At 40.8% G+C, this 27,087-nt stretch overlaps 2 protein-coding genes across 2 annotated transcripts; one reads left to right on the top strand and one right to left on the bottom strand.

Moving 5' to 3' along the window:
- The first annotated feature begins 3,187 nt into the window (after positions 1-3,187).
- LOC138960899 (eukaryotic translation initiation factor 2-alpha kinase 1-like) lies at positions 3,188-17,389 on the top strand. Its single transcript, XM_070332536.1, has 16 exons — positions 3,188-3,358; positions 4,747-4,907; positions 5,112-5,285; positions 5,625-5,758; positions 6,034-6,074; positions 6,350-6,464; positions 7,257-7,337; positions 7,975-8,071; positions 9,515-10,164; positions 12,619-12,712; positions 13,054-13,154; positions 13,806-13,929; positions 14,813-14,910; positions 15,615-15,752; positions 16,160-16,255; positions 16,911-17,389. Exons 2-16 carry the CDS (start codon positions 4,808-4,810, stop codon positions 17,070-17,072), a joined length of 2,205 nt encoding a protein of 734 aa, XP_070188637.1. The 5' UTR covers positions 3,188-3,358; positions 4,747-4,807; the 3' UTR covers positions 17,073-17,389.
- A 3,851-nt stretch (positions 17,390-21,240) lies between these two features.
- On the bottom strand, positions 21,241-23,669 carry LOC138960888 (transmembrane protein 70 homolog, mitochondrial-like). Its single transcript, XM_070332527.1, has 2 exons — positions 22,626-23,669; positions 21,241-22,131 (listed from the first exon to the last, which is right to left on the bottom strand). Exon 2 carries the CDS (start codon positions 22,117-22,119, stop codon positions 21,292-21,294), a length of 828 nt encoding a protein of 275 aa, XP_070188628.1. The 5' UTR covers positions 22,120-22,131; positions 22,626-23,669; the 3' UTR covers positions 21,241-21,291.
- Between the last annotated feature and the right edge of the window lie 3,418 nt (positions 23,670-27,087).

Genomic DNA, 27,087 nt, shown 5'->3' with positions numbered 1-27,087 from the left:
CATGTTCAAGGGACACGTTTGCCTGCAATCACGACTCGCTTGACCCCTACCCGGTATAACACAATTTATGAACAAGTACAAAATAAAAACGATTAAATACTATGCATTTATCGTAGAGCCAGTAAAATGTCCTCCACGAATCGGTTTGTGTTTTTGATTTACCTTATCTGGTTTATATTTTACGACAATTTGAAAATGACGAAAAATCACTCGCAACAGTGGGCGCTAATGAGTTGCGTTTCTTTTGCCGGGGACTGCACATGCAGTCAAAAACCTGGACAGAAGAGCAAATTTGGTTGGTTGAATAGTTATGGGGGAGGAGGGGGGTGGGGGGGGGAGGGGGGATGGGACGCCGGTTGGAAGGAGTGGGGATTGGGGTGGGGTTGAAGGTAGGAAGGAATGCGAAACCGAGACAGACGGGGTGGGAGGTCAGTTGAGGGTGTCGAAAAGTGGATAAGGGGTGTCTAGCTGTCTCTCACTCGACGCCGATAAGATAGTGGAGGTTAGCATTGCAGCCAACAACTCGATCAGTGCTGCAGTATGCACCTTTACTTTCGATAAGAAGACTTCGTCACAACGATAAACTTCGATGAGAGACTCCTGGGGATGGAGGTTGGGGTGGTGGGATACTGAATAGATTTATAAGCTAATTTTGTGTGTTGACAAACAATAAACGAAGACAATCATGGCAGCCGCTAAACCAACTCATGATCATTCTTTTTTGATATGTAAAGTGCGGATGGTCGACCTTTTGTAATGGACTCTCTCTCTCTCTCTCTCTCTCTCTCTCTCTCTCTCTCTCTCTCTCTCTCTCTCTCTCTCTCTCTCTCTCTCTCTCTCTCTCTCTCTCTCCCCTCTCTTTCTCTGTATCTGTATCTGTCTCTCTCTCTGTCTTTGTCTCTCTCTCTCTCTCTCTCTCTCTCTCTCTCTCTCTCTCTCTCCACCTCTCTTTTTGTTAATTTGCTTTCTCTGATGTACCGGAAGACGATTTCGAAGACAAGCAAGGAAATTAAAACTTAAAACAAAACAACACAAAAACAAAACTGACTGCACCGAACAGACCCATCTAAGAAGATAATTGGCTGTATAATTGACAAAGCCGGGGAGGTAGGCTAGGGATATTCCGGCTGAAAAGAAACCATGTTGAAAGTTTTGCTGCACACTTTACGTACAAAGCGAGAGTGTCTTGGGGTACATTCTGAAAAGAAACTATGTTATATTCGCAGAAGAACGTATGCAAGAGATAAGTTGGGCTACACAATCGACAAAGCCGGGAGGGAGACTAGAGATTTTCGCTGAAGAAAGTATGCAAAAGATAAGTTGGGCTACACAATTGACAAAGGGAGTATGCAAAAGATAAGTCGGGCTACACAATTGACAAAGGGAGGGAGACTGGAGATATTCGCACAAGAAAGTATGCAAAAGATAAGTTGGGCTACACAATTGACAAAGGGAGGGGAGACTGGAGATATTCGCACAAGAAAGCATGCAAAAGATAAGTTGGGCTACACAATTGACAAAGGGGGGGAGACTGGAGATATTCGCACAAGAAAGTATGCAAAAGATAAGTTGGGCTACACAATTGACAAAGGGAGGGAGACTGGAGATATTCGCACAAGAAAGTATGCAAAAGATAAGTCGGGCTACACAATTGACAAAGGGAGGGAGACTGGAGATATTCGCACAAGAAAGTATGCAAAAGATAAGTCGGGCTACACAATTGACAAAGGGAGGGTCAGGGAGACTGGAGATATTCGCAGAAGAAAGTATGCAAAAGATGAGCGACGCTGTAGTTGTGTGCACAGAGAAGCTGATTACAGTGGGACCTCCAACAATCTGAGAAAATCAGGTCTTAAAAAAGAGCGAGCCTCAAAAAGAGGGGTAGATTGGTTATGAACAGAAAATCTGAAAAGGCAAGGTCTTAAAATGGGGGAAGTCTTAATTTGGGGGTCTTAAACAGGGGGTTCTGCTGTGGCTTATCGGTGAAAGAAAGGAGTGCCTGAACAAGGTTTTTTTTGTGGCACGCCCGGGGAAGACGCTGCAGGCTCCCGCTGTGAAGAATTAATTGGAGGGGGAGTGGTGCTTGGGTGGGAAACAAAGTGGTGATAACGGAAACTCACCGAGCACCATGACCTGACGGACGTTATCGGTTGTGCCCAGACACACAGACATCGTCTCTGCTGTCTGATTCTTACACACGGGAAGTTGTAAATCTTATTAAGGTTGGAGAAAAAATAAACAGGCGAGGCAAAACCTATGAAGGGTAGTAATACAATCAGTTTTTGTTTGAAGGAATACATTTAAAACAAATGTCAATTACACGAACATATATATATATATATATATAAATGGTTTACAGCACGGGTATGGTAATTTAAACATTACTGAGACGACCGGCAGTCATATATTTTGCTTTTATAAACGGGTAAAAAACCCGACTTGCGTCTCTCTCTCTCTCTCTCTCTCTCTCTCTCTCTCTCTCTCTCTCTCTCTCTCTCTCTCTCTCTCTCTCTTCCGAGTAAGACAGGCGGCGGACAGACAATAAAGCACACACGCCCCTTTCCACTCCCTCCCCCAACGCAAGTGACTGAACCGGTGTAACTGCGAAAAATTTACTCAACGAAGAATTTACTCAACGAAGAATTTACTCCGGAGTAAAACATCTCGTTACGAAATTTTTACTCAGTCCGCGTACACCTGTCGTACCAGAAAAGAAGGAACGAACAAATTACTCCCGCCACGAAGTTTTTACTCCACAAAATTTAACTCCGAGTAAAATTGTAGTAACAGCAACTTTGAACATGCGTGCGAAATCCATGACAGACACACGACTGAAGGATGCCTCTTTAAATACCTCATTCTTCAGAGTATACAGCAGCCACATTGAAACTAATGGGTAAAAATACCAAATACATGTAACTGACACACACACACAATCCGCATGCACGCACGCAGTACGGCGCACGAACTTGAAAGCACGCACGCACGCGCACACACATACACACACACACACACACACACCAACCAACAACTTCTTGCTCGGAATTATGCAGTTCCAACAAAGATCTTCTAGGCTTCGCTAGAAGATCTTTGGTTCCAATGAGAACCGAGAGCACTTGTTCGCTCTGACGGTGCAAGGGAAAGCACTCCTGTTTGATATCAGCTCGAGGGAGGTCACTTCCACAGAAGGACAAGACCGCATCCGAAAACGTTGTAGTAGAACGACGTCCGCTTAGTTCTCCAGAATGTTCGCAGCCGATCAACCGATGTTGTCACTGTTATTTGTTTTCGGGTAGTGTCATTCATCTATGGAGACCACAATAACGCTGAAGACTTACTGTGCTGTCATTTCTGAACGGTGATTTGATCAATTGCATCATTCATAATTTGATCGCAATCTCAATCTGCAGTTACCAAGATTGGCAAGAAAGTGTTGTTTCTCTTTGCTGATACAATCATAACAATGACAGGCTTTCACAGCGATTGTGTTCATATGAGTGACAGCTTGTTGGTTAACCAAGTGTTTTTTTTTTACATGTGTCTTTTAAAATTAAAGTAAAGATATATATATAGCTTGCGAAATTTCCCGTGTGCACTGAAAACACTGAGATTGGAACAATCAAAGATCTGACTAGCTAGGAGACAACTGTTTATCCAACAGTTGAGTGTGGCACATGTTTCACTTTCTGTTTTGGTCACACTGGCAACAGCTGTCAACTTCTCACATCATGGCCGATAGCATAACTAAATCTTTCGCCTGCTTTTAAACTGATTACACACAGTAAGACATGTATTAAGGTACAGGTTATCTGAAGGCTATAGCTAACCTGCATGTAGTGCCACTCGAGTAGGTTCATCTATTTTTTTCGGTGTGATACAGTTCATCTTCTTCTTTGTTCATGGACTGAAACTCCCATGGTGTATCGATCACTGTATGACCGTTTTTACCCTGCCATTTATAGGCAGCCATGCATACGCTGCTTTCGGGGGATACATGCTTGATCTGCACGTAAATTGACCTGGGACTGGGAGATCGAAAAAATCTCGACACTTTAATTACCCACCAGGCTCAGCTGGGAGTTGAACCCACAACCTTCCGCTTGGGAATGGGAGGCAAGCGTCTTATGCACTACATGCTCGTCGTACATAGTTTATTATTTGTGTGCCTGCAAACCATTCATTCATGTTACTTGATGTTCATTAATTTATCAACTGGATGTGCAACATCACTTAAGTTTGGTCTTATGATGAAAGATCGATGTTACTTTTACTGAACTGAACTAATACTGATGCTTGTTTTATCTGTACACTACATTGGGGTGTGCACGTTAAAGATCCCACGATTGACAAAAGGGTCTTTCCTGGCAAAATTGTATAGGCATAGATAAAAATGTCCACCAAAATACCCGTGTGACTTGGAATAATAGGCCGCGAAAAGTAGGATATGCGCCGAAATGGCTGCGATCTGCTGGCCGATGTGAATGCGTGATGTATTGTGTCAAAACATTCCATCTCACACAGCATAAATAAATCCCTGCGCCTTGAATATGTGCGCGATATAATTTACATAAAAATTTAAAAAAATTTAAAAATATAAAAAAATAAATCCCTGCGCTGAGAACTGTACCCACGGAATACGCGTGATATAAGCCTCATATTGATTGATTGATTGATTGATTGTTTTATCTGAACATCAATTAAGATACTCCGTGTTTCTGATGTCTTTGAATCTATCATTTATTTTAGGTTCGTTCAAAAAAGGAAGATGGAAGATGCTAAGGATTCCTTCTTCATGCATTGAGTAATCATGAACCCCGTTCCGAACGACACAATGGGACACAAGAGACGCCCCCAGACCAAAGCAGACTTCAAAATGCGGATGCCTCAACCAATAAGAACATTTGATAGTATGTATTCTGACAGATTTATCAGTACACTGTTTCATAACAATAACATGTGTGTGTGTGTGTGTGTAGTATTGGACCTCATGCCTTTTTGTTCTTTTTTTTTATGGCTGAAAGCTGCTCAACAGATTTTTTTAGTATTTGTTTTGAATGAAACAGTGAAAAAAAAGAATCCTTAACTTAGACTAACTGTTTGTATTTGCACAGGGTCAGATGTTGAGGCACTGGATCCCCCAGTCCAGGCGGCAGTGCAGAAGACAGCGGCAGCAGCAGCAGCGGTTCCTCGCGGCGTTCCACCTCATCTGCTGATGACTTCCATCCTGGAACAGATCTGTCACAGTTACGTCAGGGACCCCGCCAAGGCTGAACAGCTCTTCAAAGGTTTGTTACTTCATGTACCACTGTTATGTCAAGACATTTTTTTAATGTTTCCAATTCCCCGGCAGACCTCATTTTTTCCTCCCGACTCGAGACGTTTTTTGGACCCTTCAAAGCAAAATACAGTATTAATTAAAAATGACAAAACTGGAAAGAAATGTATATATTCTAATTTTGGGTATGAAGTACATGTGATGTACAACAGTAATGACAGGAATTTGAGCAATGGTGGAAGTCAATGCATAATAAGGCCTTCCAAATGTGCTTTAGAAACTAGATTTACAAATATTGAATTTATAAGGGAATGCGACTCATATTATTTTGACAATGTTTATGTTTCAGTGATATGTGACCAGCTGTCGAAGCTGAAGATCATATCTCCACTGAGCTTCATGGATGAGATGAGGGGCTTGAGGCAAGAGCATCGCATGCTGTTCCAGAACATTATGCAGAAAGCCATGCGAGAAATTAACAAGGTTGGACTTTGGCAATTGCTTGTTTAGGGATGTTAAAACATTAACAGGTGTTTGTCTGTTGGATGTATGTCTGTGTGCACAAAAATCGAAATTCCACCGCGTAATGCTTGTCGTTTGTAGAATTAGGTCAGTGCGGGAAACGAATGCTGAAGGTGATCCGAAATGACTTTTCATCTTTGTAAGTGACCTGGGAGAGAAAACATAACTTCATATGCATAAAATCATTGTTTAGTCTAAGATATATATATCCGAATCTTTGACATTTGCTTTTGCAGGATGGCAGCATACTTGCACTACCTTCTCTACCAAATGTCAGGTGAGAATCTGCCTTGTTCGCATTATTGCAAGGATTTTTGTAACCATGATTATATATTTTTTCTATTTCTAAATTCTCCAGTAGATCAGATGACATTTTTTCATAAATTCTATATTTACTTGAATTTCCAAGACAGGTAGAACTATTTGTACATTGTACAAGTATATCGCTTTATCTTCAGAGTCATTTGTTCTCTTTTCAAATTTGATTGAAGTTTGTGTTTTCTTTTTGGACTTTTAAGTCGTCATTTGTCTGTTCTCTCGTCTGGAAAACAGGATAGAGCGCATATCAAGTTCTGAGGATGTTATCAGCTCCCAGACTTCACGCTACAGGAATGAATTCCAGGAACACAGGAAGCTAGGAAAAGGGGGATATGGATCTGTGTATCAGGTGTGAGAGAGTGTTGAAAGAACGAGAAATAGACTGGAGGGTGGAGGTTGGTGTGGTATACAGGGGAGTGGATGAAAGAGAATGAAGACAAGTTTTTTTTATTATTTGCGCACTTTGTATGTGTGTGTGTGTGATCGTTTCTGTCTCTCTCTCCCCCCCTCACTGTCGCTTTCTCTGTCTCTGTCTCTGTCTCTGTCTCTGTCTCTCTCTCTCTCTCTCTCTCTCTCTCTCTCTCTCTCTCTCTCTCTCTCTCTCTCTCTCTCTCTCTTAATTAATTTCATAACATGACTTATGTAACGATGCTACATTGTTATTATTTGCAACGTAGTTGTTCCATTGATTCTTCAGTTCACGGAATTTTTCTTCCCTCGAAGTTGCACACGTTTTTGCTTGATTGATACAGTTTTCACTATGCCTTTGACAATAATATGTCATGTTCGCTTGTATGTATATTTTTTTTAGTTTTTTTAGCTTGTTCATTGTTTGTTTTTATTACTTCTTTAATTGATATTCCAACATTTTTAAAACGTATTATCATTAGATTAAACCCTCCCATGGGCGAGGGCTGGATGTAAAAAAGCACCTGTTTGCTTATGCCACTTCCCTCGTAAATAAAGAATTTGTCATTGTCATTGTCTCTCAGCCAGTAATAATAGTAAAATGTGACTGTGTTTCAATTCTCTTGTCTCTTATGTAGCATACCATATTTAAAAAAAAGCTTACCATATTTAAAATATATTTGCCAGCAATTTGCTTGTGCTGAAATTTGTGTTCCTCTTTGTTTTTTATCAGGCACAGAATCATTTGGATGGGAGAGTTTACGCAGTGAAGAAAATCAGATTCCGTCAAAAGAACATGGAGTCACTCTTGAGGGTAATGTCCTACGATATTTTCTTTGAAGTGTACATGTATAAAGTGTACTGGCAAGCTCTTTGTACTGCTGCTTCTTGCCAAGCCTGAGAAACTGTTGCAAGATACAAAGCTGTGAACATTTCAATTACATTGCATCAGAAGTGGATTATCCACAAGTAAATATAAACCATTGGCTATGAACCACTTAATGTTCGCTCTCCTAACACCGAAACGCACCGACCAATCAATGGGGGGCTCTGACGTCATTTCGCCAAAAAGGATTTCCCTACCCAGAATTTATCCGGTTTGAAGGGTTTTTTTTGTGCAATGATTTAGTCGGTTTCTTAAATAAAAGGAAGCAACTGGTCGACATAGACAATGAGGAGCAAATGGTACTTCTAAGATGATCCACCTGTCTGAGCGAACGACGAAGAAGAAGAAGAAGAAGATGATCCACTTGTGATAGCATACATTACCATCTCTCAGGTGTGTATGACACAGACAGTTGTGCCACATCTGTAAATACAAACAAGGCACACCACACCATGCCCCCTCCATTTTTGCCATTCACTCCCACTTCGGGATAAGAAAACGTTTTTAGACATGTAAATTATTTGAAGCATACAAAGAACTGAGAAGTATTTTTGTTCTGTTGCAGTTGCTGAGAGAGGTGAAAGCGCTAGCCAAGCTGTCCCACACTCACATTGTGGGCTACAACGCTGCGTGGATGGAGTACGATAGGCCTAGCTCACCAGGTCAAAATTCGTGCCTTTTCTTTTTTACGTTGAAGTACATACAAGCTGTCCCACACTCACATTGTGGGCTACAACGCTGCTTGGATGGAGTACGATAGGCCTAGCTCACCAGGTCAAAATTCGTGCCTTTTCTTTTTTACGTTGAAGTACATACCTATGTACGTGTACAACCTTACACAGCATGCTTGTGTATAACACAGTTAATGTTCATGTTCATAACTTGACAGTCATTTTTGACTCACATGCGAAGCAAAAGTGAGTCTATGTACTCACCCGAGTCGTCCGTCCGTCCGGCCGGCCGGAAAACTTTAACGTTGGATATTTCTTGGACACTATTCAGTTTATCAGTACCAAATTTGGCAAGATGGTGTATGATGACAAGGCCCCAAAAAACATACATAGCATCTTGACCTTGCTTTAAGGTCAAGGTCGCAGGGGCCATAAATGTTGTCTAAAAAACAGCTATTTTCCCCATTTTCTCTGAAGTTTTTGAGATTGAATACCTCACCTATATATGATATATAGGGCAAAGTAAGCCCCATCTTTTGATACCAGTTTGGTTTACCTTGCTTCAAGGTCAAGGTCACAGGAGCTCTTCAAAGTTGGATTGTATACATATTTTGAAGTGACCTTGACCCTGAACTATGGAAGATAACTGTTTCAAACTTAAAAATTATGTGGGGCACATGTTATGCTTTCATCATGAGACACATTTGGTCACATATGATCAAGGTCAAGGTCACTTTGACCCTTATGAAATGTGACCAAAATAAGGTAGTGAACCACTAAAAGTGACCATATCTCATGGTAGAAAGAGCCAATAAGCACCATTGTACTTCCTATGTCTTGAATTAACAGCTTTGTGTTGCATGACCTTGGATGACCTTGACCTTGGGTCAAGGTCACATGTATTTTGGTAGGAAAAATGTGTAAAGCGGTTCTTAGTGTATGATGTCATTGCTAGGTTATGTAAAGGTCAAGGTCAAGCATGTGAGTCGTATGGGCTTTGCCCTTCTTGTTCATGATTTACAGTGATAAAAGTAAAGTTTTGTTGCTGAAAAATGGGTGTTGAAGAATCTTTGACATTCCATTGCTTGTTCATACATTTAAATTGACGGCATTTGTTTGATGGGTTCTGGTGCCATTTGTTTGATGGGTTCTGGTGCCCAAACTGTGCATAGGACTCCATCATTATGACAGAAGCAGCACGATTCCCCGAAAGCGGCGTATGGCTGCCTAAATGGCGGGTAAAAAACGGTCATACACGTAAAATTCCACTCGTGCAAAAAACACGTAGTGTACGTGGGAGTTTCAGCCCACGAACGCAGAAGAAGAAGAAGAACAGAAGCAGCACAATTAACATCAGGCAAAATAAAAGAATCCAGCTAAAGCTTCGTCCCTGAACCTCGTGTTTGAATCAAAACTGCGTTTTCTGATCTACAGGAACTGTAACATCAACAGGGCCATCAGGTGATGAAGCTGAGGATGGAGACAGTCCTTCCACTTCAGACGAAGATTTCACAAGTCCCCGAGATGACGTGAACGGCAACAGTTCTCACTCCAAATCCGACAGCGTCCAGTTTGCAATGTCTGATGGCGAGAGTGAACAGAACGCACGCGTTCCTCCCCCACGTCGTGTGCCCTTCAGCATGGCTTTCTCTGCAAAACTCTTCAGTACTGTGCAGATTACAGAGATTGGGGACAGTGCAATCACAGACGACGACTCCATCTCAGATACCCAGCCGCTTATTTCAGAGATTGGTGACAGTGAAGTGACTGAGAATGACTCCATTTTGTTTGCTGACTGCCAGTCAGTGTCGGGCATGGCAGCTGGACAACCGTTGTTTCCTTTGCGGGATCCAAACAGACTCTTCCGACGGAACGTCAGCTTTCCAGACCAGAGGTCTCTCCCCTTGTATTTGGACAATGTTGGGAATGAGGAGAGAGTAGATGATGAAAGTGAGATGAAATCGCAGAGCTCTCACTCGCCGTCATATCAACGCAGCATCAGTTTTGACACTGCATCCAGCCCTCAGAAGTCCTTGATGCTTGTTGATAATGGTAGCAGCGTTGACTACAACTATCAGCTTAGGGTGAGGCTTTTTTTCCAGTACGCTTGTTATTTTGAAAGAAATGCAATTTTGTATGGTATTTTTTGGGCGAGAGCATGGGACAGCATTTTCATCGGTCGGGGATGCATGAAAATTTGATGTTACTGTTCTGGCTTGTAGTTAGTCGGGTGCCTTGTTCGAGTTTTGACGGGATGGTAAAGTCATAATTATGATTGACTGAGCAGTTGTGAAAACAACCCAGTATCTTTCCGATTTAACTGTCGTAGGACTTATTATTTTCTTGATTTTAGCCTAGTCTTAAAGGGGGTCTGATAAAGGGGAAAATGGTAAAAAAGTGTGTGTACATGTTCATTTAAAGTCCTGCAAACACCAGAAATTTAGACCATTGGAAATATGTGTTACATTCTCAATGTGTATAGTTGATTTGTTGTACAGGGCCATGCACTACTAGCTTCAAATCTGGACCATTTCAGCTTCATTATCTTGTCTTCTTCTGCGTTCGTGGGCTGAAACTCCCACGTACACTCGTGGGTTTTTTGCACGAGTGGAATTCCACGTGTATGACCGTTTTTTACCCGCCATTTAAGCAGCCATACGCCGTTTTCGGAGGAATTATCTTGTTATATTAACTAAATTTCACCAGGGTGCTTCATTTCCAGCAGCAAGGCAGCAGAAAACTGAAACAGAGTACAGTGGTACCTGGGATGTGTGGCCCCTCCGATGAGAGGACACCTGCCTTAAAAGGACACGTACATTCTGAGGTCCCTTTGTCTAGTATCTTTACCGAAATATACCTGTCATGACAGGCCACCTCACTGTAGGGACACTTTTTTCTGGTCCCAAGGGTGTCCTTTCATCACAGGTACCACTGTATTTGTTCCTCCATAATCATCAGAAACCCCCCGCGGGTTAGGGGGAAGAATTTACCCGATGCTCCCCAGCATGTCTTAAGAGGCGACTAACGGATTCTGTTTCTCCTTTTACCCTTGTTAAGTGTTTCTTGTATAGAATATAGTCAATGTTTGTAAAGATTTTAGTCAAGCAGTATGTAAGTATAAGTTACAGCTCCGTCCATCCATGGTATCGCCTGATATTTTGTCGAGACTGGGTCAATGAATATGATGACGTGCCGAGAGTGACGTCATTATATTCTTTCACCCCGTCGAGACAAAATATCACGCGATACCATGGATGGACGGAGCTGTAACGTATATATGGCATGACCAAAGTAAAGAGAATTTGTCATGGGATGTGGAAACAAATCATTGGAAATTCACCAAGGGCAATCAACCCAAGCCTAGAAGTTGTAGAACTATATTTTGTTTCAGTCTTGGCAATGCCAGTTTTGTCCAGTTCCGGAAAAGACATCATGAATTCAGTCACCCTGCCGAGACGAAAAAAACAATTCCATGGATGAAAACGTATAAGCTTATATCCCGTGACGCATCAAAGCTAAATTTTGTTTTGAAATGTCTTCACAACGTACAGATAACTTATAACGACATAATCGCCTTCACAAGACAGGAAAAACGCACACTTTGTTTTTCGTCTGCTACAAATCTAGTCTTGTTGGTTGACGGAGAGACTAAAGCTTCAATCGTACCTTCATCAACAGGAATAAATGCTCAATCTGCTGTCAGTTTGCAACTGAACCTTGTTTTTTTTCTTTAACTTTTTGGTTAACATTGAAACGGCAATCCAAAAGAGTGTTTCAGCTGTTTCAAGACACAGGCTTAGCTCCTTCTTTTGAGTTGCTTTTCAGTCTAAAATGACACCGGAAGCGAACAAATTGTCGCGTATACTGTCGTCACAAAAAGACGTCATGACAAAGTTACACGCAAAGCGAAAGAGACTTTTGACGTCATTTACTTTTGTTTGGAATTTTCCGTCTGTTCCTAGCTTGTCAGTGAAGACCTGACGTGAGTAAGCTTACCCTTTGCAGCTGTGAAATAATCAGTCTTGTGTCTCGGTCATGTAGGTACAGAGTTTGCTTCTGCAATCATTGTGTTCGTGTTGATGACAGCTTCATAAGATTTCCATTTTCTTGTTTCTGCGGCTGCGCAAGTTATTTTTCCTAGGTCATGGCCGAACTTTAGGCCTACGGAGAAATATCGCTGGATATTTTCTCCCTAGATTAACAGAGACAAAGAAGGGAAGTCATGCTGTATGAAATGTTAAGTCCTTTGTACTGGAAACTTGCATTCTCCCAGTAAGGTAATATATTGTACTACGTTGCAAGCCCCTGGAGCAATTTTTTGATTAGTGCTTTTGTGAACAAGAAACAATTAACAAGTGGCTCTATCCCATCTCCCCCCCTTTCCCCGTCGCGATATAACCTTCGTGGTTGAAAACGACGTTAAACACCAAATAAAGAAAGAAAGAATAATCATCAGAAAAAATTCTCAAAATCACACATCTGACAAACAATGCTGATATTTTGGAAAGCGTTATGATACAGGTGTTTTTCTGTTTCAGAACACCATTACTCTCTACATTCAGATGGAATTGTGCACCTCAACATTGCAAGACTGGATGTCTGGAAGAAATGCTAAGCTTCTGTCCGATTTGGGTAAGTGTACGCAGAATAATCTATCAAATTTAAAACTATTTCACAATACCTTTTATTTGTATTGAGTCTAAGTGACCCATTACTTTCATGTGTTCAACTTTTTCTTTCTTTCTTTTTTATTGTTGTTACCTTTCACCCATATGGAACATATTTGTTCTGGTTTTATTTTTAAACAGCAAGAATCAGTGCAGGTTTGTGTATACATGTAGTGTGTGTGTGTGTGTGTGTATGTCTGTGTGTAAGCATACATACAAAAATGCGCACATGTATTTGTGCATGCACCTGTGTTCGTGAACATCAACAAAACCATTTATAACAAGGAATACATTCTTCTTTTTCAGAGCTATTGGCAACCTCTGCAGACATCATGCGTATGTTCCACCAGATTCTTCAGGCTGTGGACTATATCCATTCCCATGGCATGATCCACAGAGATTTGAAGGTAAAGTATTCTAAAACTAAAATTTCTAAACAAGTGCAGGTTACACACACACATACACTCACACATACAGTTACACACACACACACACACACACACACACACACACACACACACACACACACTAAATACCAACGACATAAAATTGAAGGAAATTGCACATTCCCTCCTTTTTATGATGATTGAAGAAATACGCACTGCCAAGCTAGCAGACATTTCAACTCAAATAAAGTATCTTTTATGGCACCACATAGTCGGACGGTGTCATGTAAAAATGACTTTATGTTGAAGAAATACTGAACCAAAACGGAAGAAAAGTTAAGCAGCATAAAGACTTACTGTTGGCAGAGATGAAAGAAACAAAACAAAAAACAAACTGATACAGTGGAACCTCCTTTTAAGACACCCCCCCCCCCCCCCACCCCCCCATTTTAAGACTCCCTCCTTTGTAAGACCTTGTTTTCTCAGACTTTCTGTTCATAACCTGTGTAGAATTACCCCCTTTTTAAGACCCGATTTTCTCCGGTTTTTAGAGGCCTTTAATGAGGAGGGGGTGGGGGGGTTCCACTGCACACAAAAGTACTGTTGTGTCATCTTCTCTGAATGTATCATCAGCCTTTAAATGTTGAGGTTCTGCGTGTGTATTTTTTCCAGCCCAGGAATATTTTCCTTCAAGGCGATGCAGCTCACGTGAAGATCGGAGACTTTGGGCTGGCCAAGGACCATATCCTGCATGCTGGAGAAACGCTGCCCTCACCCTCACCTGTTACAGAACCAGGTATGTGACGGACAGACAGACAGACACACAGACAGACTGACACACACACACACACACACACAGACAGACAGACTGACTGACTGACACACACACACACAGACAGACAGACTGACTGACACACACACAGACAGGCAGACTGACACACACACAGACAGATAGACTGACTGACTGACTGACGGACACACAGACAGACACACAGACAGACAGACTGACTGACTGAATGATACACAGAGAAAGACAGAGAGAGACTGTATTGTTTGACTTGCCTGAAAAATCAGGAGGGTCAAGGGGTTCAGCATTGTTACGCCTTTGTTTTTGTTTTTGTTGTTGTTGTTGTTGTTGTTTCTGTTGTTGTGAACATTGTTGTGTTTTGTTGTTATTCTTCTTGTTCTTCTGCGTTCATGGGCTTAGACTCCCACGTTCACTCATGTTTTTAGCACGAGTGGATTTTTACGTGTATGACCGTTTTTGCCCCGCCATTTAGGCAGCATACGCCGATTTCGGGGGATTGTTGTTATTATTGTGTGGGTGGTTTTTTTTTAGCATACCAATGCTAAACACTTGTGTGGCCACTTCTTACAGAGAAGGTGAATCTTTTATCCAAATTGGAAGATTATGTGTACAGCTGTTCTTATGTGTAGGCAGCCATACTCTATCTTCGGAGGAGTTAGCCTTCAGTGGGAAGGATGGACATTTAAGGGCATCATGTTCATAGAAATGAGAGAGAAAAATTGTGTGTGTGTGTGCGGGTTCAGGTACACCCCTGTGTGTGTGTGAGAAAGATTTGGTTTTTTGTTTTGTTTTGTTGGTGGTTTTTTTTTACACACTGGATTGGGTGTTTTTCTTCAAATCTTACTCAGACCCCTCACAATGCCTGTTGCAGATGATTTTTCCTTTGACCATGATGACCACACACATGGCGTTGGGACAAGGACCTACGCTGCTCCCGAGCAGATCAAAGGCACTATTTATGACAGCAAGGTTAGATTTGTCGTATTTGCTGAAGTCTTTTGGATTAAAAGGTTATCACACAAATATATATGAGAGATGTAAAAGACGAAGGTTTATCAGGTTGCAGGAAAAGGATTTTGAAAATATGAGCTTGTTTATGTGGCAGATGTTTGTAATGGTAGCAGGCTGTTTTTTGTTTAAATCTTTCTCAAAGATCTGCAGGTAATGAAAGATTTTGTTTATCTTTATGTTGATATGTGTTGTCTTTGTGCATCTCTAATTTGTTACTGGAAGGCTATGAAGCCAAACTGACAAAAAATTGTATTAAGTTTATGAAAGTAAACATTCAGTTTTGCCATAACCGCATGCAGAAGTCAGTACGTGGGGGACCCATCTTGGTAATTTTCTTAAGAATTGTTAAAAATCCTGTTCCGAAACTTAATTTTAAACATCCTTTTTTTGGACGTCTAAAAGTTGCAACTTCAATCCAAAAACAGATAGACAGCTAACGTTCCAAAATTCAGAATCAAAAATCAAGAATTGTAGGTTATTGGAACGTTTCATTATTGACAAAACATTTTTGTTTTAACATAAAACGTTGAATTATTGTAATGTTTTATTTTGTCAATAATGAAAGGTTTCAATAAGTTGCAACTTCAGCTTTGGCGGTGATCTTCATGTTTTTCTCATTGCACAGATTATGTTCATTGTGTCTTTTGCCCCTTATTTTTCAGTGTGACATGTACAGCCTGGGAGTCATTCTGTTTGAGATGTGTCGGCTGTTCCGAACAGACATGGAGAGGCTGAAGACCATCGACGGTTTACGACAAGGGACACTTCCTGAACAGTTCACAGCGGAGTGGACTCACCAGGTCAGTAACATAGGTGTATGTTGATTGCATAATGTAAGTGGATAGTGTTTGCTGTTTCTCTTGAATTTCTGTTTGGAGAGAGAATGAGAGAAAAAGAGAGAGAGGGAGGAAGAGGTGTCTGTGTGTGTGTGTGTGTGTGCAGTAAACAATGCACATCGGAGAGAAAGATAAAAAACTAAAGATGAAGTCAGAACAATTTTTAAATTGTGCTAGATCTGTAAAAAATAAAAACCCACACATGTTGATACCTGGTAAGAAACATCATATAGCATTTGGAGCCATTGAAGGGACCCACGCTATTGAACAGCTATTTACCTAGTACTGAATTCTCCAGTGTCTAACAGCAACAACTGTTATTGTAAACGATTTCTTGAGCTTTGTTCCATGGTTAATTATTCTGTTTTCAGGCCGAGGCAGTGAGTCAACTGACGCATGAGGTTCCAGCACTCAGGCCTTCCACACACGATCTGCTGACCAGTCAGTTGTTCTTGACCCCTCAGCAGGTAATAGTTCTCTATTACAAGCACCAGGCATGGTACTGAAGGAATGGCAGTTTCAGCTGAAACAAAGCCGGGGGTCCAAGAGGCCCCCTGGCGGGGTCAAGGGGCAGCGCCCTTTGTGGGGGTCATGGGGCAACGCCCCCTGAAGCTGATGACTTTTTACTAATTCAAATGTATTTAGTGCCCTCTCCTTGAAGCTGAGAGGGATATAAGTGAAAGATAACAAGCTAAGAAAAAATAATAATCTCAAGTGAATGGGCGGATTTTTTTAAATTTTTTTTATTTTTGTTTTCGGCGGATTTCCGCCGATCGGCGGAAGAGTACCATGCCTGAAGCACGCATGTATGTATACACTTGCAAGCTCATGGCTGAATGCATCCCCACACCCATACTCTCTCTGTCTCTCAGCATTGAATTTTTTCAGCTGCAAACTGCACACACACACGTACGTATGCACACACACACACACACATGAAGAATATACACACACAAAAGAAGCTCACACACACAAAAGAAGCTCACACACACACACTCACACATACACACACAAGAAACATATGGAGATATGTGGATTTTAAGGGACATTTCAAATAATAATGTGAACATATATACGGCTCTTGACACATGGATAAAAGCATTCTGTTTATGTCTTTTCCAGGTAATTAAAACCCTGCAAGATTCGTTGGAGTCCAAAGACACCGAGATAGACCAGCTTCGCAAACAACTGCAGGACAAAGACAGACAACTACGGGAAAAAGAAAGACAACTGTCCAGTCTGCAAGAAAGAGTTGACAATCCTTTTCAACTTCTGCGGCGATAATAGTAATTGAATTAGGCAGAAATATCATGCTTCTCTAATCAAACTGTGTTATTCTGAAATTTTGTTTATGCCTGCATGTGTCTGTGTGTTTTTGACTCATACACCCGAGTCACCAGGAGAGTCTCAGTAATGAGGACAGTTCAGTCGTCCGGACAGCTGTCTGTCTGTGTGTAAACAAGAAATTTAATGTTGAGGTTTTCTCGCATGTTATGAGCTAGGGGGAGCTTTTAAACTTCACACACTTGTAGGGTTTGATGACCTCCAGACATGCCCAAAATATGGTTGACCCTCGTCGAATTTCAAGGTCACTGTGGGGTCATGTTTGGGTAAAAACGTGGAAAATTATCATTTTATCAGACGTTTCTGAAGCTTTGAAACTACACACACTTCCATAGTTTATATGCATAAATATTCATTGCAAATGAAGCTTTGGACAAATTATGCAGCTACATGTTGCGTGTGTATGTTTCCAGTAAGGTTTCTGCAACTTCATTTGTAATAATTATTCATTATCACATTGATCTATGCATACTTTGTAACAAATGAAATATTAGACACATTCGATGTAACTGTGGATAAAACTTCTTTTCTATGTTATTGTTGTTTTTAGGAAGTCATGCATAATCAACACAATGGAGGCAGCATTTCTGATCCAATCTTGTATTCTTGATTTCAGTATTTTCCCCCCTGACCCTTGCAGCGAGCAGTAAAAGAGAAAAATCTCAAATGTGACCCTCCACCACGGAATGAGTCGCATGTCACCTTTGCTTGATTTTCATATTTTTACATTGTCCTAAAGAGTTTTATATGCTCTATCCAGTGGTGAAAACCGTTTTAGAAAAGAACGAAAACTGTTTGAGTTATAAGCCTGTGACTAAGGTGACCCTCACACTGTTACCAGACACTCTCCGGACTTATATCAAGCCTAGCGCAGAACCCCGCGAGGTGACATGCGACTCATTTCGTGGTGGAGGGTCACAAATGTTTTGAATACTTTTACAAAAATGAGTTATGCAAGGGTAAATGAAACTATAGCCCTTTGTGCGTACAGATATTTCTTTTGTAGATGCATGTGTGCAAAAATCCCAACCTAAAATTTGGAGACAAAAATCATGGATTCTGTGATATTATTTGGTTGGAGAGTATTTGTGTGTGTCTGAGGGTGCTTCTGTGCATTTATTGTAAACAAAAGGTTACCTGTGTTCTTTCACACTGTTAATTGTTGCAATCCTTGTTGTAACACATGTAATTATGTTTGGACTTTTGCTCAGAATTCCTGATTACCTTTTTTTGAATAATTCCTTCCTTGTGTGCATTGTGTGCAACTGCATGCATTCATGTAAGAGAGAAAGTAAAAGAGAGAGAGCAAGGCAAGGGTCTTTCCATTGGGCGCAGCGATAGGGCGCACCAAAATTAAAAAAGTATACCGGTAACAAGCGGTCGAAGAATGAAAATAAGCCGCACATCAAAGGAAGAATACAGAGTGGAAATATGTGTGCTCTGTGTGTGCGGCGAGATCAAAGGCAGGTCCATTGTGATAGCTGGGTTGACACTGATCTTCTTCCCAGGGGTCAATGACCCAGTTTTTGCTATGAAAGGTGGTTCCCCTGTCATAGATCTGAGAGAGGAAACACTTACTGCACCGGGGTCAGTGACCGAGTTTAACCTCTGGGGCGGTCTCTTTGATGTCTTGAGAGGAAACTTGGCCAGGGTAGTACCTAGTAGCTGAAACATGCATTATCACAAGTTGTTTGACTGGTACTCAGGCGGTCTCTTTGATTTTTGACTCACATGCGTAGCAAAAGTGAGTCTATGTACTCACCCGAGTCGTCCGTCCGGACGTCCGTCCGTCCGTCCGTCCGGAAAACTTTAACGTTGGATATTTCTTGGACACTATTCAGTCTATCAGTACCAAATTTGGCAAGATGGTGTATGATGACAAGGCCCCAAAAAACATACATAGCATCTTGACCTTGCTTCAAGGTCAAGGTCGCAGGGGCCATAAATGTTGCCTAAAAAACAGCTATTTTTCACATTTTTCCCATTTTCTCTGAAGTTTTTGAGATTGAATACCTCACCTATATATGATATATAGGGCAAAGTAAGCCCCATCTTTTGATACCAGTTTGGTTTACCTTGCTTCAAGGTCAAGGTCACAGGAGCTCTTCAAAGTTGGATTGTATACATATTTTGAAGTGACCTTGACCCTGAACTATGGAAGATAACTGTTTCAAACTTAAAAATTATGTGGGGCACATGTTATGCTTTCATCATGAGACACATTTGGTCACATATGATCAAGGTCAAGGTCACTTTGACCCTTATGAAATGTGACCAAAATAAGGTAGTGAACCACTAAAAGTGACCATATCTCATGGTAGAAAGAGCCAATAAGCACCATTGTACTTCCTATGTCTTGAATTAACAGCTTTGTGTTGCATGACCTTGGATGACCTTGACCTTGGGTCAAGGTCACATGTATTTTGGTAGGAAAAATGTGTAAAGCATGTGAGTCGTATGGGCTTTGCCCTTCTTGTTTGCTATTTCATACACGGATTAGGCGCTTGGTTATACAAGACGCAGGGGTGAAACTCGAGGAAGAAAGTCGCGCCTTATGACCCGGAAAGTACGGTAGCTACTGAGTTATGTAGAGTGCATGCACCCACTGCACAGTATAGCTACTGAGTTATGCAGAGATCTGTCTGGAGTGAGAAAACTTTCTTTATTTGGTGTTTAATGTCGTTTTGAACCGTTCAAGGTTATATCGCGACGGGGAAAGGGGGGAGATGGGATAGAGCCACTTGTTAATTGTTTCTTGTTCACAAAAGCACTAATCAAAAAATTGCTCCAGGGGCTTGCAACGTAGTACAATATATATGACCTTACTGGGAGAATGCAAGTTTCCAGTACAAAGGACTTAACATTTCTTACATACTGCTTGACTAAAATCTTTACAAACATTGACTATATTCTATACAAGAAACACTTAACAAGGGTAAAAGGAGAAACAGAATCCGTTTGTCGCCTCTTAGACATGCTGGGGAGCATCGGGTAAATTCTTCCCCCTAACCCGCGGCGGTAAGTGAGAAAACACTTGACACATTGGCAGCATACTGTTATTATGATTGTCTTACAGTGGAACTCTTATTACGACCTCCAAAAATCTGAGAAAATCATGTCTTAAAAAGGAGGGAGTCTGAAAATGGAGGTGAATTTACAAAGGTTATGAATATGAACAGAAAATTTGAAAAAATCAGGTCTTATAGGGAGGGAGTCTTGAATGGGAGGGGGGGGGGGGGGGGGGGTCTTAAAAGGGGGGTTCCACTGTATTCAAAAAGGAGATGAAATACGTACAGTCAAGATGAGAGTATACAGACAGGATGATGGTTCATATTATATAGGTATGTGCCTGACATGAAAAAATCCATGCAATAAATAAAATAGATTTCCACATATGTCTTTGCTTACAACTGTTGTTTACTGGTCAGGTTCGCCACAGTCACAAGTATACAACCCCACACATGCACTCAATATATCAAGAAATAGCACACCCTTGACACATGTACTGTACACTACAGGCATAAATGAACTTCTTAATTTGTGTATGCATTGGAACACCTGTATTGTATTGTAGAAGCACAAAACATTTGTTGTTGTGAAAACATAGAAGTTGCATGACTCTAACATATATATTCATAGACCTATGCTTGCAACCACAAGAGCTCCTGTTAACACTCATACAGCTAAAGTTTAAGCATAATTGTATTACAGTGTACATGTAGTATGCCTTTGCTTCCTTGCAATAATATATAAAGGAAACTTAAATAACATGAAGTATGACAGAGCTGCAGCACTGCAACAAACAGAACGCTTTCATGAACACACAGTTATGAATAAACTGCAACAGTTTGAGAGAAGAAAAAAAACACGCACAGAAAGAGCCCTGGCGCTCCCATCCTCACCACACCCTCTTCCTCATTCCCCACCATCTTCCTCACTCCTTCCACTCCACTATTTTTCCCCTCCCCAAACCCATCATCAGCCCCCTCCCCTACTCTCGATCTAATACCCCTCCCCCAACCCACCATCTTCCCCCTTCCCGACTCTCCCCCCAACCCACCATCTGCCCCCTCCCCCACTTTCTCACCCCTCCCCGCAACCCATTATCTGCCCCCTCCCCCACTCTCTCTCCCTCCCTTCCCCCCAATCACATCATTCATTATCCTTTCTGCGGCTCTTCCTTTTTGGGTTGTTGGGCAGGGGGAGGAAGCTCCCAGTCCAGAGGCTTGTCAAAGCCCATCAGGTGAACGTACGCCTCGTTATCCTGGAAGCCCTGTGGGTCCAAGAACAGAGGCGTTCCCTTGGCCTCCAGGAAGGTGAACATGCCAGGAATGTCAGGGACTATGACGTGATCCGCTGTGAACTGAAGCTCTCTGCGTTGAAGGAAAAAAGTGTACGTCACAGCAGTGAAGACCCCACTACTTTTGTTCCAGCGCATTTCTGTGACGTACTTCTTCGCGATGTAGTGAATGATGAAGGGGTTGACGAAAACAAAGAAGTTGATGATTCCTCCGAATGCAAATTTGAGTCCTGTAGGCATCTCCTGGTTGCTGAATAAAACCATTGGCTGAAGGCACAGTCCCATAGCGCTTGTTGAGAGGGAAAATAGTTTGACACCCTTTATCATTCCTGATATCGCACCTTTGTACACCACATCACCTTTGTCGCTCAGTTCTTTAGCAGCCCTCTGTGAAGAAGTACCGAAACTCCTGGAAAACACATCTTTTCCACAGTAAAGTCTGCTGTGAAGATCAACCTTTAGCAAGGATCTGCTATTGTTCAGCAGTGATGTTTTTTGTGAAACAGAATTCGAGGAGCAGGCTATTAAAGACTGATTGGAGCTTTTCTGTGACACAACTGTCAAGACGGGTGCCAAAGAATGCAACTGTTTTACAGTGCAACGAAACGGTGACGACATGCTGTGACTCCATGGCAGATCTTTGAGAATCACTTGAGGCCTGAATGCTGATCGGAGTAGAGCTGACATTATGGATGACACCTGAAATGACAGTATATGATAATCATTCACATTGGTGTGCTGTGGATACACTCATAAAGTCATATCTCCCCTCCCACCACCACAAAACACACACTATTGAAACTAGAAAGAGGACCAATGATATTTAAAAACGTGCAAACACAAGTACAAAAAATAAAGACATTTTCATTCAAATAACAGTTAATTATAACGACCTGATCAATGATACTGATGCACTTCGTTTTTCAGTTGCCACTACAGCACAATATATCAAGTACTCAATATTGTGCTGCAGTGGCAACTGACAAATTCACCAGATGAAAAAAGCAATGGGAACTCACTAAAATCGTCTGCTGCTAAACAGGTTCTATGACCTTCGTCGTATTTCGAGTTGCATCACAAACATTGAAGCAACAACATTACCCATTCCATTTATTTTATGAACATATTTGTCCCTGATTATTCATGGCGTGTAACAAACTATATCTTTGTCGTCAAACTGCTGAGTGTCTTACCTCTAAAACAATTTTCTAGCTTCACGCTGATGCACGACTGGAAGTAGATCTTTTGCTTTGAGAGGAAGTATTGGTTGTGGGAAAATGAAAATAGGTTTAACTTCCGGTTAAGTTTGCATGTTCAGGGCCGCTTTTGTCTTGTGTCTGCACTCTTTTCCTCACGAAAAAAGACCTTGTCCCGAATTAACCCCGTGGAAATGACGTCACACACTGAAAGAAGAACGACAGTTTGAGGTTCACTCAGTGCGACGATGAATCTCACAAAATACGGGGCTAAACCGGGTTATTGCCTTCCAATTCCACACCTGACATTTCCCTTTATCTATCTGGAGTGAATGATATGTTTGCACACACTTTCAGAACAATCTGGAAATGACATTTTTTGTATAAAGATAATCTATGTGAAATTGCTCTTGTGCAATTTAAAGCTAAGCTTTATCTGACTTTTTCACTAGTGAAAATGAAATGTTCAAAATGACTATGAACCCCATAACACACATTTTCCTCAACCTGATGTTGTCCTCATTATGCATAATATTTTCGGGACACAAACACAGGAGGAAATAAAATGGAAAAAAATACCAAGAGGGAGAAGATTGACATGTCACCATGCCCTTCCCCTGTACGTGTGATCAGTCGTCTTTTCATTTGCTACTCTCTCTCTTTCTAGTTTAGCTTAATTTAGTTTAGTTTGTTTGGGACAATGCAGTAGGCCGTGAAGCCCCATCAGTATTTGTCCACACTTATTTTATTGGGTCTACATAACTTATTCAGGATATATTTTATATTCAATTCATTGGTCAAAATCGATTTTCATTTTTTAAATTTGGATATCTTCTTGGATTCTTGAGGGAGTTAACATTTTTGTGCTTTTTTAACAGATGATGCAAGTGGATTACAAAGAGATGCAGTTCTGTTAATAAAAAACATTTTTCTAGCCCGATTGTTCTATGTAAAATGCACCGATATCTGTGTCGTCTGCCGGGACATGCAGGTATAATGCAAGTGTGAAGAAAGTAAGGGTAGATAACATGCCTGTCACAAATGACACATGTGGGAGAAACAGGTTTAATCTTTTTGGCTGAGCATGTACTTCCCAAACAACGACATAATGCCATCAAATGCAAACTAGTGTGTGTAGTTCATGGTGCAAATTATGGGAGAGAGACAGACAGAAAGAGAAAGAGGGATTGTGGAAGAGAGAAAGAAAGAGAGAGTGAGTGTGTGTGTGTGTGTGTGTGTGTGTGTGTGTGCGTGTGTGTGTGAATGAGAGAGTTAAACACAGATAAAGATGAACAGCGAGAGCAAACAAATCACAAAACGCAGAAATCAATGGAGTGATATTTCTTCTTTATTTCAAGAAAATATGAAAATATTCATCAAGCGAAAAAGAATCAGACAAAATAGACAGGTTTGTCATCTGAACTCGATCCACTCCTTAGTATATATACATGCGTTTCCACTTTCTATCACACACACATGCCTGCATGCACACAGACACGCACACACACACACACACACACCTCTCTCCCTTTCTGAAAAAGAAGAAAACATCAGCCTACAAAAGAAAATAACCTGTCGCAAGTCTACACATGAATATCATTTTACTGTACCAAGGTATGAACAAAATACATAAACAACCTTATCCTATGCAGGTACATGTACTACCACACAATATTTATAGTTGCATATTCTACATGTACATGTATGCAAAAAGAGTGTACCTTTTCTGGCCATTTAATCCTCGATATCACACTTTCTTGACATGTCAAATATTTCAACATATTAGAACTTTCAAAACCCAGTCAATGTGATCATATTGTTACAAGGAGGCAAAAAAGCATACATCTGAAAGCACTGATCTGATTGATATGGGTGTCCCACAATGGTTTGTGAATGAATTACATGCAGTATGACCTGTGGTTTGAAGAGTTTGGTCCAGAAGATTTGTTAATTTTTCTGTCTTCTTGACATAGTGCAAATTTGATAAATGTGACCCTCCACCACGGAATGAGTCGCTTGTCCCTACGCGCGGTTCTGGGCAAGCCCAAACATACGTCCACGGGGTGTCCGATATCAATTTTAAGATTTTACTACAAAGTTATTCTTCAGTAGCTTTTCTATCCACATTTATCACGTGATAAGCTAAAAATGCCCTAAAAGTTGCATAAAACGCTTTTGAAGCACCCTCTACATGTGTTCTAGTGAGATTAGGGCCCCGAAAAAAAGCCACTTACACTCAACGATCTCCCATGTAAAACTTCTAATGGACCCGTCGATACACACATGAATGAAAAGGTCTTTGTTCCGAATTTCAAACTGTGTATTTCCTATTGGTTGGACCAAACAAACTTGACCAATGAGCTGGTTGCTGAGGAAAAAGGTCTGGGTGAGGTCATTTCTCAGAATCGTCATTTTGAAGGTTACCTTATTCACAGGCTTTCAACTCGAAAAGTGTTTGCTCTTTTGTAAAACGGTTTTCACCACTGGGTAGAGCATAAACAAATCCTTTAGAAAATGTAGAAATAAAAAAATCATGCATTTGTGACAAGCGACTCATTCCGTGGTGAAGGGTCACAAATGTCAGTAACAACCTATGCTGAAAGCTGGATTCTACTCCTGAGAAAAAAAAGAGTAAAAGTGATGTGGCATTTTTGAAAGTATGTTTTTCTGTAAGTGCAAGGAGTGTTAGGGCAAGAAGTGACATAGACAAAATAAGGCATTGCATGCTAATTTCTCAGACAATCACTGAAACTTGAGAAGGGACGATTAAATGTTTTATTTTTTATTACTAACTATTGCAACAGCTCATTAAATAGAACCGACAAAGCATTCTGAATACACAACTGTGGTGGAACAAAATTTACTTGCTGTAACACTGAAGTGGTTTGAAACACACACACAAAAATCCCATGAACATTTGAACACCACTCAAGTGCAAAATGCTGTTCATTATCACACACATTTGGAATGTTGAGATATTCCCTGTTCTTATTTTTGTTTTTTAAGGTTGTTGTCATATATATGTTGTTTTGGTTGTTTTAAGAGCAGATGAACCACACTTTTCCATCCATTGTAATTAATTGTATGGACAATAAATGATCTTATAATGTCTTATCTTATGTCTTATGTCTTAATGCTTTTTCTGAGTCAAAGGGTCACAGATGTATCAATGGTAGGCATACAGAGGAATACACACTGTTGTCTGGCGTTGAACTAGCATAGTGCATAAAATCATATGTCAATTGTCATCAAATAGCCACATGTCGCTTTCAACTGTAACTGCAAACAAGTTCGCACTGTAAAAAAAACACCTTCAAATTGCTGCAGGACAAGGTTTGACAGAAATGCAAAAACTACACCATGAACAATTATAATCCAGTGAAACACAATATATTCGGAACGTGCCTTCGATCACAAACAGTAATCATTAACAGAAATGGGTGGGTATGTGAAAAATAAAACATTTGTCGCGGAATTATGTATTAATTGGATAACACACTGTGGTTGCACTTATGTGAAGTTTAAGACATGTTTACCATGAAAAATAAAATAGCCAGGTTTGTAAAATAAAAGTCAAGCCAGACTGCTTGTGGTTCTGATAATAAATTCAGATTCTGAGCAAAACAAGAATACCTCAGCAGGGTTTTAGATATCTTCAAAAGAATGTTTAAGCAATTAATATTCACTTAAAGTTAAACTTGATTTCTTTTTTTTTTCTGAGAGATCTAAAGCTGCTGGAGAGAGAGAGAGAGAGAGAGAGAGAGAGAGAGAGAGAGAGAGAGAGAGAGAGAGAGAGAGAGAGAGCTCAGAACTTTATTACATAAGGGTAAAGGTTTTAGGCTTAGCCTAGTCTTCCAACCTGTCCTTAAAACATATATACAAAGATTTCATGTAAACGTAAGCAAAAAAAACCACACACACACCCAGTGACACACACACGTACACACACACACAGTGACACACACAGGCTCACACCCACACTCATACACACACACTCACATGCACGCACGAGAGAGAGAGAGAGAGAGAGAGAGAGAGAGAGAACAGTGTCTTACACACACAAAAAACCCAGAGACCTGCTTCTACTGAAAATAGTGTAGAAAAAAAGACCTTTTCTTTGGACCGCGTATGCATACTTATGCTCTGAAACAAAACAAACAAAAAAACAGTCAAACTTCTCTTTATCCCTTTTTCCCATGAATGAAAAAGATTTGCCTGTGAAAAGTGAATCAGTAAAAAAGTACTCAGGAAGTATACAAAAATATCATCTGGTCATTTCACAGGTATGCATAAATAACGAAGATCCACAGAACAATGGTACAAGCATTGCAAATAAAATTAATTTTACATTCATAAACATGCAAAAGGTATGCTGTAATGATATGGTAGTGTTACGTGCATTTAAATACATAATATTAATAATATAGTAGTTTGTGTGCACATTCCTCCGAAAGCGGCG

This window comes from Littorina saxatilis, linkage group LG1, assembly GCF_037325665.1.
Source record: "Littorina saxatilis isolate snail1 linkage group LG1, US_GU_Lsax_2.0, whole genome shotgun sequence".
Lineage (NCBI taxonomy): Eukaryota > Metazoa > Mollusca > Gastropoda > Littorinimorpha > Littorinidae > Littorina > Littorina saxatilis.
The sequence above is the reverse complement of the archived record's forward strand: the minus strand, read 5'-3'. Positions and strand labels throughout refer to the sequence as shown.